This window comes from Microcebus murinus, chromosome 27, assembly GCF_040939455.1.
Source record: "Microcebus murinus isolate Inina chromosome 27, M.murinus_Inina_mat1.0, whole genome shotgun sequence".
Classification (NCBI taxonomy): Eukaryota; Metazoa; Chordata; class Mammalia; order Primates; family Cheirogaleidae; genus Microcebus; species Microcebus murinus.
Window position 1 is genome coordinate 2,743,440 of NC_134130.1, and position 14,148 is coordinate 2,757,587.

Consider the following 14,148-nt stretch of genomic DNA (forward strand, 5'->3'; position numbering starts at 1 on the left):
ACCATCTGAGGTTTGGGGAGCTGGAGCCATGGGGGCTCCTGGCTTCCTTCAGAGCAGTGACCACCGGGGTTCTCTCCCCATTCTTGCTTGTGGGGGGTGGGGCGCCAGGGGTGGGAGGACCTTGAAAAACTCTTCTGTGGAAACTGCCTTCTGGGTGGTCTTTAACTCCCCAGTGCTGATAATGGAATGTGTGGCTCTTTAGAGCTGTCCCAGAAAGCCACCCGTGTTCCCCATTTAGAGGATCGGGCTGGATTTGATACCCAGGCTCTGTCAGGATTGGTGGTTGTCCTCCCTCGACACCATGAAGTGCCCTCGTAGGTCACCAGGGCAGAAGGTGTGTGCAGCCTTGTGGAGCCCTGGCTGCTGCTGTCCTGCTTGGCTGTGGAGGGTCGCAGGGTGCGAGCACACATCCTGCCCAGCTGCCTCCCCGCCCCCCTTCCTGGTGACAGGTGGGTTTGATCACCCATGGCCCCATCTTGATACCTGAGGGCTGAGACCATGGGGGTGGTGCCCCCCCCCACTCCCCACTGCCACTTGACCAGTGGCTTCCTGTGCCTTTGCTGCACTGCGTGTGCCAGTCGCGAGGCAAGAAGAGACAGGAAGCGGGGCTTGCTTTAAAGAGGGGCTTTATGGGGCCAGACGGGAGCCTGGGCATCCCTGCGACTCCGCCGAGCCGGGGTGCGGGCCTCCTGGGTGAGTGGGTGCTGGGCTGGTGGCCGTCCTGGGTGCCCAGGCCTGCAGCTTCACGGTCCCCGGGGCGGCGCTTGGCTCTCCAGAGGGTCTGCCAAGGAAGGGTGGCTCCCATCGACCCCTTCCCCAGAAGCAGGGTAGCCCCCAGGCTGCACCAGGCCCCCTCCTGCCCTCCCAGAGCACCCACGTACCCCAGAAGCCGACGTCGTCGTACACCTCCGTTTCCCTGGCAGAAAGCACAGCTGGGTCAGCACGGGGCACCCTGGCCCATTGCCCCCCGCCCCCAGCCCCCCACGGCCGGGGCACTCACAGGGGCAGCAGGGCCGTCCTGGGCACGTAGCCATCTGTGGAGAGAGCAGGCGAGGGTGGGTTCTCGGGCCGGGACAAGGGCGGCCGCCCGGGTCTGGGGCGCCAGGCTCACTCACACTTGCCCTTGGGGTCCCGGCACAGCATCTCCTCCGCGCTGGTGTACTCGATCACCTCCAGGATCTCCCCGCGCCGGATGCCCAGGTGCTTGCCGCCCCCGCGCCGCGTCTTGGCGTTGGGGTCGATCATCATCTTCGTGTGAACCACAATCTCCCCTTCGAACTGGAGGGTGAGACGTCGGCTTTTGCTTGTGCCGTCACCCCTGGGCACCCACCCGTCTTCTTTCTGAGGATGGGATTCAAAGGGCCGGGTCCCAGCCCTTCTGGGACTCTTGCTTGGCTTGGCGTCCACACCTTGAACTTCTTCCGGAACTCTCTCTCGGCTTTCTCCGCTTTCCTGATCTGCTTCAGCAACTTCGGGTCCGTGGGCGGCACCTGCGGTGGCTGGGAGGCCTTCTCCTTCCTGATCCCCCAAACCCAAGGAATCGGGGTGCCCGTGAGGAAGATGTCCTCCTCTTCCCAGGGCTCCTCCCTCCACTGTCCTCCCAGAGCTCGGCCCCACCCTGTCCTCCCCGCTGTGCCCCGGGGCACCTGGGCGTGGGGGCTTGTGGTGGCCTCCTGGCGGCTTGCTGGGTCAGTGGCGTTTCGCCTGGGGGCAGTGAGGACAAGAAGTCAGGGCAGGCACTGTCATCATCGGCTCTGCCTTTGCCCTGGTGGCTGATCTCTAGAGAGCCCTGCCTGTGCCTCCTCCCAGCCCCAGGCTGCCCTCGTGTTCCCAGGCCTTTCTAGAGGGGGGTGTGTATCAGTTCTAGCAGGTTGCCACCTGTTTCATTCCTGATGCATGCTAGGCATGGCGGAAACTGCTGGACCACTCATCGTGACCCTCACAGCAACATTTTTCACTGTAGTAGGTGACACTGTCATTCCCATTGCGCCCATGGGGATATAAAAGGCTCAGAGAGGTCAAGGAAGCAGTCCAAGGTCACCCAGCAGCTAAGTGGCGGAGGCAGGATTGATTTGTAGGCCCATTTCACGTCTGCCTTTCAGAGCAGGGTGGGTTCTGGGAACTATACTGAGACTTGGGTGAAAAATGAGGCAGAGGCAGGAGGACAGAGAGAGGTTGGTCAGTGGGTGCAAAGGTACAACTAGGAGTCACTTGTGGTCTGTGGCACAGCAGGGTCGCGAGGGTTAATGTTGCATATCACAAAGCATCGCTGTTGAATGTTCTCACCACGAAAAGACGATAAATGCATGAGGTGACAGATAACTTCAACACAAATGTGCATCAAAAAATAGTGCCCCATAAATGTGTGCAGTTACCTTGTGTCAATTTAAAAAAAAAATTTTTTTTAAAGCCTCTGAGGTGGGCTGGGCGTGGTGGCTCACGCCTGTCATCCTATCACTCTGGGAGGCCAAGGCGGGCGGATTGCTCGAGGTCAGGAGTTCAAAACCAGCCTGACCAAGAGCGAGACCCCGTCTCTACTATAAATAGAAAGAAATTAATTGGCCAACTAATATATATAGAAAAATCAGCCGGGCATGGTGGCGCATGCCTGTAGTCCCAGCTACTCGGGAGGCTGAGGCAGGAGGATTGCTTGAGCCCAGGAGTTGGAGGTTGCTGTGAGCTAGGCTGACGCCACGGCACTCTAGCCTGGGCAACAAAGTGAGACTCTGTCTCAAAAAATAAAAAAAGCCTCCAGGGTGGGGTTCTTGGGCTGGTGACGGATGGTGAGACTATATAGATCAAGGGGTCTCCCAGCTGTCTCTGTCACTACCTGGCAAGCCACCGGGCTTCCAGGTGTGAGCCCTGCTGGCCATAGGTTTGGCTTCCAGGAACCCCAGGTTGGTGAAGGATCTGGAACCTGAGGCCCCAGATTGCCTTCTCCGAATGACTTAGAGGGGTACCTGGGTCGTACCTGTCCACCACGACAGATGCCGAGCTAGGCCATCCACAGTCCCTTCAAATGCTCGTGCCTCTCTTGGTCTCCCAGCCAGGAGCAAACCTGGCTTTGGCAGCCCAGGTCCCCTGTAGACCCTGCACAGCCGGGAGCACTTACCTGCAGCGTCACCCCGAGCAGGCCACTCAGCAAGCCCTGCTGTCCCCACAGGGCCTGCTCACTTCCTGGGAAAGGCTGGGCCCTGCCCCCTTCCAGAGGAGACCCCACTATCCAGGAGCCTCTGGTGGGTGGGGGGTGCCTGTACATCCAGGCTCCCCCACCCCACCCCCAGCCCCGTTTTTGAGACAGGGTCTTGCTCTGTCACCCAGCCTGGAGTACAATAGCACCATCCTGGGTTCCAGTGATCCTCCTGCCTCAGCCTCCCCAGTAGCTGGGAGTACAGGTGTGAGCCACCATACCTGGCTAGATTTTTCTATTTTTTGTAGAGATGGGGTTTTGCTCTTGCTAAGGCTGGTCTCAAACTTATGGCCTCAAGCAATCTGCCTGCCTCTGCCTCCCAAAGTGCTGGGATTACACCGGTGAGCCATGGGCTCGGCCTGGCCCAGGCTCTTGACAGTTGCCCTCCTGGCCGTCCGCATCCTCAAGAGCGGCCCCCAGACCCAGGCCACAGAGCCTGGCCTGGAGCGGAAGCAGGAGCGGCCCTGCCAGGAAGCTGTGTGCCAACAGGGGTGTCGCAAGCAGCTCCTGGGGAGAGCTCAGGAGAAGCAGAAGGGGCCCAGGAAGGAGGAGCGAGTGCAGGCGGGTTTCTGTAGCGGGACCCCGGGCTGGCGGCGAGAGCAGTGGCTTGCTTATGACAGAGCTCTGTGTCCTGGCTGTGTGAGCTGGGGCTTCCCAGGTCCTCACACCTCTGTAAAATGGGGGTGACATTGCCTTGGTGGGAGGTGAGATTCCAGGACATGCACACAAAGTGCTTGCACAGAAAACCCTTTGTGTTTTCACCAAGGCATTAACCCTGCACACGCCTACTCAGCCTTCGCCCCGCCTCACTTAGAAGAAAGGTGAGAGGGTCCTTTGGGACCTCAGAGCAGACAGTGTCCTCAAGGCGTGGCTGCCTGGGTTCCAGGACAGAGTGCGAGCCGCCACACCTGTCCGCAGCCCATGCCTGTCTGCCCCCAATGTCCGGTGCCCGGACAGGCCAGCTACAAACCTCTGCCCTTGGGGCTGGGACCAGCGTCGTCCGTGGGCTCCACGTCGTCGTACATCTCATAGATCTCATCCGGGTCCCTGCAGGGGACACCTGAGATGAGGCCTCACCTGGCCCCGAGGCTCGCACCTGTCGGGTACCCGTCCCGTTTACTCCCCACACTCACTGCTGTCGGGCCTGGAAGCGGATCCCCGCAGAGGAGGCAGAGGAGCGGGTCCTGCGCAGATCTGCGGGGAGAGGGTGCAGGAGGGAGACCGCTCCGCCCGCGCCCCGCCCACCCACCCCTGCGCCCTCACCCACCCCTGCGCCCTCACCCACCTGCGGCTGCCCTGCGCGGTCTCCACACGCGCTGGATGTCTAAGGGGCCTGGGGGCAGCGGAGGCTTGGCCGGAGGGGGTCCCAGGCTGCTGACAGAGGGCAGAGGCCTCCTCCGGGGTGGCTGGCCGGGTTTGTGGCCTCCTGACCTCCAGCGGGGTGTCCCGGGGCCCCCGAACCCAGGGCTGAACAGAAGCCGGTGGCTGGAGCCCGCGACGGCAGCGGGCAGCGAGCTCTCGGAAACCGAGCTGGGGAGCAGGGGCTTTCTAGGGAGGTCACCGAAGAGCTCCGTCTGCAGGTGCCTCTTGGGCAGAGCACTGGGCTCAGGCTGTGACAGCTTGCGGGGTGGCCCTGGGCGCTCCGGCTGCAGAAACTTCCTGGGGAAAGAGTTGAACTCGGGCTCCGAGGACGTCCTGGGGAGACCGCCCAGCTCGGGCTGCTGCGGGGGCTTCCTGGAAGGCGCCTTGGGCTCGGGCTGCCGGGGCCTCTTAGGAAGGACACTGACTTCAGGCTCCGAGGACGTCCTGGTCAGGTCTCCAAACGCGGGCGGCAGGGCCTTCTGGGGGCGGTCACCCGGAAGAGGCTGCGGGGGCTTTTTGAGAAGCGCACTGGGGTCCCGCCTCGGGGAGTGGGGGTGGGGCTCGCTGGGCTCAGGCCCCGAGGGGGGCGTCTGAGGGACCTCGCCGAACTCGGGCTGCGGCCCGGACTTCCTGGGCAGGCCTGCGACCTGGGGCTGCGGGGGTTTTTTAGGGTACACGCTGAACTCGGGCTGTGGGGGCTTCTTGGGAACCGCGCTGAGGTCGGGCTTCGGGGAGTGGGGGTGGGGCTCGCTGGGCTCCGGCTTCCCGGGGGGCGTCTGAGGGACCTCCCCGAACTCGGGCTGCGGCAGGGACTTCCTGGGCAGGCCTGCGACCTGGGGCTGCGGGGGCTTCTTGGGAAAGGCACCGAACTCGGGCTGCGAGGGCTTCAGGGGGCTCTCACTGGACTCGGGCTGTGCGAACTTCCTGGGGAATGCGCTGAATTTGGGTTCAGAGGGGGGCCTGGCGGGTTTGCTGAGCTCGGGCTGCAGGGGCTTGGGGACGTGTGTGCCGGGCTCCGGCAGCAAGGCCTTCCCAGGGCCCTCATCCGCCTCGGGCTGCGGGGGCTTCCTGGGAAACTGAGTGGCCTCGAGCTTTGGGAACTTCTTGGAGAGTTCACTGAACTCAGGCTGCGGGGGCTTCCTGGGGAAGTCTGTAAACTCAGGCTGCGGGGGCTTCTTGGGAAACTGAGTGGCCTCGAACTGTGGGAGCTTCTTGGGGACTTCGCCGGGCTCAGGTTTGGAAGGCTTCCTGGGGTGGTCAGCGAGCTCAGGCTGCGGGGGCTTCAAGGACAGTGCACGGAACTCAGGCTGCGGGGCTCTCTTGGGCTCCTCGCTTAGCTCAGGCTGGGGAACCTTCCTGAGTTTGCTGAAGTCAGGCTTCGGGGGTTTTCTGGGGTGTTCGCTGGCCTCGGCCTGAGAGGTCTGGAACTTTGCTTGGAGGCTCCGGAAGTCCTGATGGCCCTCCTAGGGGACACGGGGGTGGGGGGGTGGCAGTCAGGCAGGGGCTCTAACACACAGAAGCATCATTGGAGTGACAGGGACCTGGGGTCCTTCAGACACAACCCACTACCACCCTGTTCTCTCTACTCCTGGAAACCACACCCTCTTGACTTCTAGCTGCCTAACCTGCCTCAGTCTCCCCGCAGCAGAACCAAATCTGCACCCAGCCCCCCCCAGCAGGACCAAATCTGCATGAAGCCTCCCCCCAGTGGGACGGAATCTGCACCCAGCCTCCCCCCAGCAGGACCGAATCTGCACGAAGCCTCCCCCCAGCGGGACGGAATCTGCACCCAGCCTCCCCCCAGTGGGACCCTAACCTGCACCCAGCCTCCCCCCAGCGGGACGGAATCTGCACCCAGCCCCCCCCAGCAGGACCCTAACCTGCACCCAGCCTCCCCCCAGCGGGAGGGAATCTGCACCCAGCCCCCCCCAGCAGGACCCTAACCTGCACCCAGCCTCCCCCCAGCGGGACGGAATCTGCACCCAGCCTCCCTCCAGTGGGACCCTAACCTGCACCCAGCCTCCCCCAGCAGGACCCTAACCTGCACCCAGCCTCCCCCCAGTGGGACCCTAACCTGCACCCAGCCTCCCCCAGCAGGACCCTAACCTGCACCCAGCCTCCCCCCAGCGGGACGGAATCTGCACCCAGCCTCCCCCCAGCGGGACCCTAACCTGCACCCAGCCTCCCCCCAGCGGGACCCTAACCTGCACCCAGCCTCCCCCCAGCGGGACCCTAACCTGCACCCAGCCTCCCCCCAGCGGGACCCTAACCTGCACCCAGCCTCCCCCCAGCGGGACCCTAACCTGCACCCAGCCTGCCCCCAGCGGGACCCTAACCTGCACCCAGCCTGCCCCCAGCGGGACCCTAACCTGCACCCAGCCTGCCCCCAGCGGGACCCTAACCTGCACCCAGCCTGCCCCCAGCGGGACTGAATCTGCACCCAGCCTCCCCCCAGCAGGACCCTAACCTGCACCCAGCCTCCCCCCAGCGGGACCCTAACCTGCACCCAGCCTGCCCTCCCCAGACCGAGCCCCTGAGGTCCCCTCCCCCCGTGGGCGGTGCGTCCGAGCATCCTCAACCCCCTCGTTCTTTCACATCCCTGCCATGTCCCCAGTCCCTGCAGTGCTGATTTCGAAATACATCCGGAATCCACCCACTTCTCACCGCCTCCGCTACCGTCAGCCCGGCTGGCTGGAGGCACCATCCCCCGCTGGCCCGGGTGATTGAAACAGGCTCCTTCCTGGTCCACCGTGTGTCCCCACCCCACCTCTGGTCAGTCTCCCCCAGAGCAGCTGGAGGAAGAAGCCCGTTGATCCCTGGGTGTCTTTGTGTCCCTCCAAGCTGTCAGTCTGGCAGTGGTTTCCTCATGTCCCTACCCTTCAAGCTGAAGGCCTCCCCGACCCAGCCTCCTCCTCCTCCTCCTCTTCCTCCTCGAGCCCACTGGTCCTTCCCCTGGACCCTGCACAGCTCCTCTCCCTCCTATAAGTCCCTAGCGAGGCGTCCTGAGACCACCCCACGTTCTGGACTCCCCCTTCCCCGTACTGTCCCTGCTCCCCAACCTGTGTGATTTTCCTCCGCCTACCTGCCTCACGCCCCATACTGTTTTACTCACTTTGTTTTTTAATGTGTCTTCACTGGGTGCTTTTGTTTTGTTTTGTTTTGTAGAGACAGGGTCTCCCTCTGTGGCCCAGGCTAGAGTGCAGCGGCGCCATCACAGCTCACCGCAGCCTCTGACTCCTGGGCTCCAGTGATCCTCCTGCCTCGGCCTCCCAAGGTGCTGGGATTACAGGCCTGAGCCACCACTGCTCCCGGCCTTGACTGGGGTTTGTTTTTTTTTTTCTTTTTCTTTTTGTCTCTCTAAACCCAGTCCCCGAAGTCCTTTAGCCCCTACCAGGCTGAGACTTGGGTCATTCATTGCTGCTCTCCTGGTGTCTGACACGTAACAGGTGCTCAGTAAATATTTGGTGACATAAGGAATTTACAGGGGCACAAAACAGCCACGTCCTCAGCCTTGAGTGTCCCAGACACGCAGACATGTCTGCAGACAGAGTGGGAGGCAGGTGTGGGCGCGGGGTCTGTCTTGCACTGTCCTGAGATGCGGGCTGATGGTCGGGGACGCTCACAGGCGACAGTGCCTGCGAGGACCAGCCGGCAGTCCCAAAGTGTGGGCACTGTCACCAAACAAGTCCCCTCAGGGGTGGCCACACATCGCCGGTCTCAGACGCAGGCCGGGGCACACATAGGTGGTTTCCCTCTGACCTACAAATGCCCCTGGAGGTGGCCCTGCCTCAGGCCCCCAAGCCTGGTTTCACCTGGGGTCAAGGAGGGGTAGACACCTGTGGCCTTTTTTTTTTTTTTTTTTTTTTTGAGACAGAATCTCACTCTGTCGCCCGGGCTAGAATGCCATGGCGTCAGCCTAGCTCACTGCAGCCTCCAACTCCTGGGCTCAAGAGATCCTCCTGCCTCAGCCTCCCGAGTAGCTGGGACTACAGGCACGCGCCACCGTGCCTGGCTAATTTTTTCTATTCATATTTTTAGTTATCCAGCTAATTTCTTTCCTATTTTTAGTAGAAACGGGGGTCTCGCTCTTGCTCAGGCTGGTCTCGAACTCCTGAGCTCAAAAGATCCTCCCGCCTCGGCCTCCCAGAGTGTTAGGATGACAGGCGTGAGCCACCGCGCCCAGCCCATCTGTGGCCTTTGTTCCCTGTCTGTGCCTTGCTCTCCCCATCCAAGGGCCAGGGCGTGAGGAGCCTTGGAAAGGTTCCCACCTGGGTCCTCTGTCAAAGCCCCTAGCGTGGAGCGGGGCTGCTGTTGAGGGAAGTGCTCGCAGTGACCACAGGGCCACACAAGCCAGGGTTATCAGGTCACGACTCGGTGGCCAGCGGGGGGAGAGGGCAGCAGTGCATGACCTACTTTGTCTCGCCCTGCTGGCTGTCACCAGGCTGCTGTTCGGGCTGACCTGGGCGGAGGGCAGCGGTTCTCCCAGGCAGTCCCACCTGTCCCCCTTGCGGTCACGTCCCCAGCCTGGGCCCCGGGAGCGCGAGCCGTCCTGGAGCTGTGCCCCGGTGGCTTCTGAGCTCCGAGGCCTTGCCTGCCGGGGACCCTCCCGTTTCCCAGCCCGTCTCTGCCGCCCCACTCGTGGGACGTGCCCTCCAATGCCCCCTGCGTCCCTGCGTCCCTGCCAGCGCGGGCCTCGCCCCCGACTCACCATGGCTGCGGGCAGGTGATGGGCCACTGGGCGATGGGGACCCGAGCTGGGGCTGCTGCCTTCAGGAAGTGACTGTGGCTTCTGCTCCACGGGCCAGCACACGGGGTGGGGGCTGCCGGGGAGAGGGAGGGGAAGGCAGAGGAGGAAGGAAGGGAGGCGGGGATGGCCTCAGCCTGTCCCTAGGTCCTGCCAGGTCACTTCTATCCCCCTTGAGTTCCTGTCCTGCCTGCCACCGTCCCCAAGCATGCACGGGTACAGCATGCTCCCAACATGGTCCTTCGTTTATTGACTCTTTGCCGTCCCTGCCTTGCTGCCACCACCACGTTTGTGTCCTGACCTGGGAGGACTCTGTGCCAGGCCCTGGTGGCCTCAGGAATCCAGCCTGGGTTGGGAAGCCCACAGGAGGGCAGATCTCAGTGGGGAAGGGGTATGGTCACCTCTGGGTCGTAGGCGACTCCCGGGCAGGCTGGGGACCCAGGACACGGGGCCAGTGTGACCGGCAAGGAGGCCCCCGTCTGCCTGCCGTGGTTGCCTCATCTGCCTTCCTCATTTCAGCACTTCCCCACCATCCGATTCCCAGCTCTGCGCGGGACATACCGGTTACGGGGGCAGATGTCTCGTGGGCCATGGGGAGGGGACCAGGCTGGCGCCCAGGGCAGGGGACTCAGCTGGGATGGCAGATTGGGGGGGGGGGTGGATATGTGGTGTCAAATGCCTTGTCCCCAGGGAAGGGAGGGGGCCTGAGGAGAAGCCAGGTTCCCTGAAGGTGAAGGTAGAGTTCAGAGAAGGAACCAGAAGACAGGCCGAGAGGCGGTGGAGGTGTCAGGTGCGGGGCAGAGGCCCGGCCAGACTGAGCTCAGGGCTCCGTTGCCAGGAGATAGGTGACCTTGGAATCGCCTTTCGTAATAAGTTAATAAAGGGCCACGAGGTGGGAACTGTGGTGGGGTTCTGAGCTCTGCAAAGCGATAGGCATAGTCGAGAAATATATGTAGGCCAGGTGTGGTAGCTCACCCCTGTAATCAATCCTAGCACTCTGGGAGGCCGAGGCGGGAGGATCGCTTGAGGTCAGGAGTTCGAAACCAGCCTGAGCAAGAGTGAGACCCCCCCCCCCCGTCTCTACTAAAAAAATAGAAAGAAATTAGCTGGACAACTAAAAAATATATAGAAAAAATTAGCTAGGCATGGTGGCGCATGCCTGTAGTCCCAGCTACTCGGGAGGCTGGGGCAGAAGGATCGCTTGAGCACAGGAGTTTGAGGTTGCTGTGAGCTAGGCTGATGCCACAGCATTCTAGCCTGGGTGACAGAGTGAGACTCTGTCTCAAAAAAAAAAAAAAATATATATATATATATATAATCAGCCATTGTCCCCTGGTTTGCTTTCCTATAGCTGCTTATGACTCAGGAATCACACAGTGATGGTGACAAAGATTGACCTTCTTAGATAACGTCACCCTGTGAAACCCAAGGCTAGTTTTCAAGATATCTTATATCTTCCAGAAATCTATAGGTTCCAGGGGATCAGAACAGTGGCCCACACCAAGGAACTAGCTCAACTGGTCTCGGGGCCCCACCCAGGAACCGACTCAGCACACGAAGGCAATTTCTACACCCCTGTGGTTCCACCCCGAACCCGGCCAAGCAGCAGCCAATCCAAAACAACAACAGCACAGGAAAACAAAAAAACCCTTTTTCCCAAATTCTTGGGGAGAAGGATTTGAGAACTTCCTTCTTCTGTTGCCTGGCATGGTGCCTGCCAATTATTTTTTGAGACAGGGTCTCACTCTGTCGCCACTTGGGCTGGAGTATAGTGGTGTCATCATAGTTCATGGCAATCTCAAAACTCCTGGGCTGGCCGGGCGCAGTGGCTCACGCCTGTAATCCTAGCTCTCTGGGAGGCCGAGGCGGGTGGATTGCTGGAGGTCAGGAGTTCAAAACCAGCTTAAGCAAGAGCGAGACCCCGTCTCTACTATAAATAGAAAGAAATTAATTGACCAACTAATATATATAGAAAAAATTAGCCGGGCATGGTGGCGCATGCCTGTAGCCCCAGCTACTCGGGAGGCTGAGGCAGCAGGATTGCTTGAGCCCAGGAGTTTGAGGTTGCTGTGAGCTAGGCTGACGCCATGGCACTCACTCCAGCCTGGGCAACAAAGCGAGACTCTGTCTCAAAAAAAAAAAAAAAAAAACAACTCCTGGGCTCAAGCAATCCTCCTGCCTCGGCCTCCCGAGTAGCTGGGACTATAGGCACGTGCCACCATGCCCGGCTAATTTTTCTATTTTTTGTAGAGACAGGGTCTAGGGTCTTGCTCTTGTTCTGGCTGGTCTCGAACTCCTGGCTTCTAGTGATCCTCCCACCTCGACCTCTCAAAGTGCTAGGATTACAGGCCTGAGCCCCTGGGCCTGGCCTCGGCTGAGATACCAAGCTTTCTCTGCTGTAACCCCTGCCGTCTCAGTGTGCGTCTTCCTCTTGCGTGGCAGGCAGTGAACCTGTAACCACGTCAGAGGCAGCAGACGAAGGGGAAGACACCCACTAGGACAGTGTAGACCCCATGCTCGGCTTGGCCACAGGCTGGGGTCTCCTGAGCAGTTTATAAAGAGACAGAACCTCCCAGAGATTCTGACTTGCTGAGTCTGGGGCGTGGCTTGAGCAAGGGGGTTTTTTTAGATCCTAGTGGGTGATTCTAGCGCACAGCTAAGTTGACAAGCACCCCGAGTTCCCGGAGTCACCGTGAGCGGCTGTTACAGTGCAGGTTCTGACTCAGGTGTGTCAAGTCCCAGGTAATGCCAGATGCTGCCCACCTGGAGTCGCCAGGGTGGAGGTGGCTCTTGGGGAATAAAGGATGTGCTTTCTTGAGCTCATTTGAATGAGAAGCATCGCTGAGACTGAGGGAGGGCCCGGCTTTCCCAGCAGGAGCCTTTTCTTGCACCTGCTCTGCCCCGTCCTGCATCACAGTTTCCACATGTGGGTCCCCCTCCAAACAGGGGTCCTGAGGACAGGGAACATGAGATCCGGGTCCTCTCTGGGTCCCCCAGACCATGGTCAGTGAGGGCAAGAATGAAAGAACAGGGGATTACTAGCCAAGAGCATACAGTAGGCGCTCAGTCAAGGTAAACTCAAGGACTGAATGACAGCTGATGACTCCCCAGGCTCCTGGGCGGGCCATTCGGTGTGGACACCCCCAGGCCGGAAGGCGCAGGTTGGAGGGTCCAACCCAGCGCTCGCTCGTGCACCGGGCTCCCGCGCAGGCTCGGGCGCCGCCGCCAGGGGGCGTGTGTCCCCCAATTCCCTTTGTACACTTGGCGCCTGCGTGGCGGCTCCCAGCAGGAGCCGAACTCCGAACCCGCAGCCGCAGGTGACACAGCCGGAGCGGGACACCTTGCCCGGCTCTGGCCGACCGCCCCCGCTGGGCGCGCGGCTGGATCGGGACTGTGCTCGCCCCGCTCCTTCAATCCCCGCAGGGTGACACTCCTGGAGCCTCCTGCTGGCCACGGCCCCGGCCCTAAGAGGACCCAGCTGTTGGTCATCCCAGAGCTGGGGGCAGGGCTGCCCTCTGCAGGGCCGCAGGAAGGCTTCCCAGGGCGTTGGCTCCGGGTCTCTTTGGAAAGGTGCTGGCAGACCAGGGAGTAGCACAGCCGGGAACTTGAAGGGGAGGAGGACTCCTGGGGTCCCTGGTCCCCTGCAGCCTGGCTGGGAGTCCCAGGGGACAGGAAACACAGCCCTGTCCCTGGAGATGAGGGAGAGGCTGGGACTAGAGCCAGACCTCAAAGGGCGTCTAGGGGCCCTGGGTGTGTGGCAACAGGTGAGAGTCCGACGGGCCTGCCGCCAGGGTTTTCTCATTGGTGGTAACTGCCCAACTCCCGAGATGGTGCACGACCAGAGTCACCCCTGACGTGGAGCTAGGCCTGGCTAACAGCCGGGCTCAGTCAGGCTATTCTAGCCTCAGCTTCTCCATCTGTGAAATGGGCCCCTTGGCCCTGCCCCACCTAGATTCTTGGAGCTCCTGGGTCCCCTGATGATGACCTGTCCCACCCTACAGCTGGTGCTGAGTGACAGCCATCTCCTCGGGGGCCTTAGGGTACTGGCCGAGTGGACACCCAGCCCGAGCCACGTGAGCTGTGGCTCCATGGAGCACGTGGCAGCCCAGGATGTGGGGCTGGGGCAGCAGGGCAGGCAGGTGGGTCCTCAGAACACTGGGGTGCCCCTCCTGCCCCTTGAGAAGCTGCAGGGCACGCAGAACCCAGAACTGTCCAACCTCGAGGTGGCGCTGCTGGGAGCAGGTGGGGAGCTGACGCCCCGTTTGTCCGCCTGGACAGCTTTGATCTAGAGCCTTAAGTGGACATGCTGGGGGCCAGGACCCCAAGGGTGATGAGGGGGAGGGTGGGAGGAGCAGTGATGGAGGGGTGGGGTCTGGGGACCCTGCCCAAGGGATGCCTGGGGTCTTGGCTGCAGTTACAATGAAGAGGTGACTGACAACTCCCAAGTAGATTCGGAAGGTGGGGGTGGGGCCAAGGAGGTCCAGGGGTGCTGGCTCACAGGATGTCCGTGTTCCCCAGGAGGATGAGGAGGGAGATAATGAGTGTGGGCCTGGGAGGGGGTGGGGAGATTCGAGATGGGGACTTGTGGGCTCCTGGGAGAACAAGGTCTTCATGGTGGGGAACCACTGAAGGGCACTGGGCAGGGGAGGGGGCAGCAAGAAGAGAGCCTGTTTCCAGTGATGTTCAGGCTGGGGGGATGGGTAGGAGGGGGAGAGTGGAGCCCTGGTCTAGGGGGCCACGGGGCTGGCAGGACCTAGACAGAAGGGACCACATGGAGGAGGCAAGACCAGCCTCCGAGGGGAAGTCACCCGGGAGGCTGGGCTCTGGGCTGAGACAGCAGTGTGGCCCTGGA

At 61.4% G+C, this 14,148-nt stretch overlaps 1 protein-coding gene across 1 annotated transcript; it reads right to left on the reverse strand.

The window, feature by feature from the left end:
- Positions 1-609: 609 nt before the first annotated feature.
- PRAM1 (PML-RARA regulated adaptor molecule 1) lies at positions 610-9,888 on the reverse strand. The gene is made up of 11 exons (XM_012790365.2): positions 9,858-9,888; positions 9,261-9,427; positions 4,476-6,015; positions 4,324-4,384; positions 4,161-4,237; positions 1,647-1,704; positions 1,410-1,518; positions 1,116-1,278; positions 1,001-1,034; positions 882-916; positions 610-781 (listed from the first exon to the last, which is right to left on the reverse strand). Exons 1-11 carry the CDS (start codon positions 9,886-9,888, stop codon positions 744-746), a joined length of 2,313 nt encoding a protein of 770 aa, XP_012645819.2. The 3' UTR covers positions 610-743.
- Positions 9,889-14,148: the final 4,260 nt, after the last annotated feature.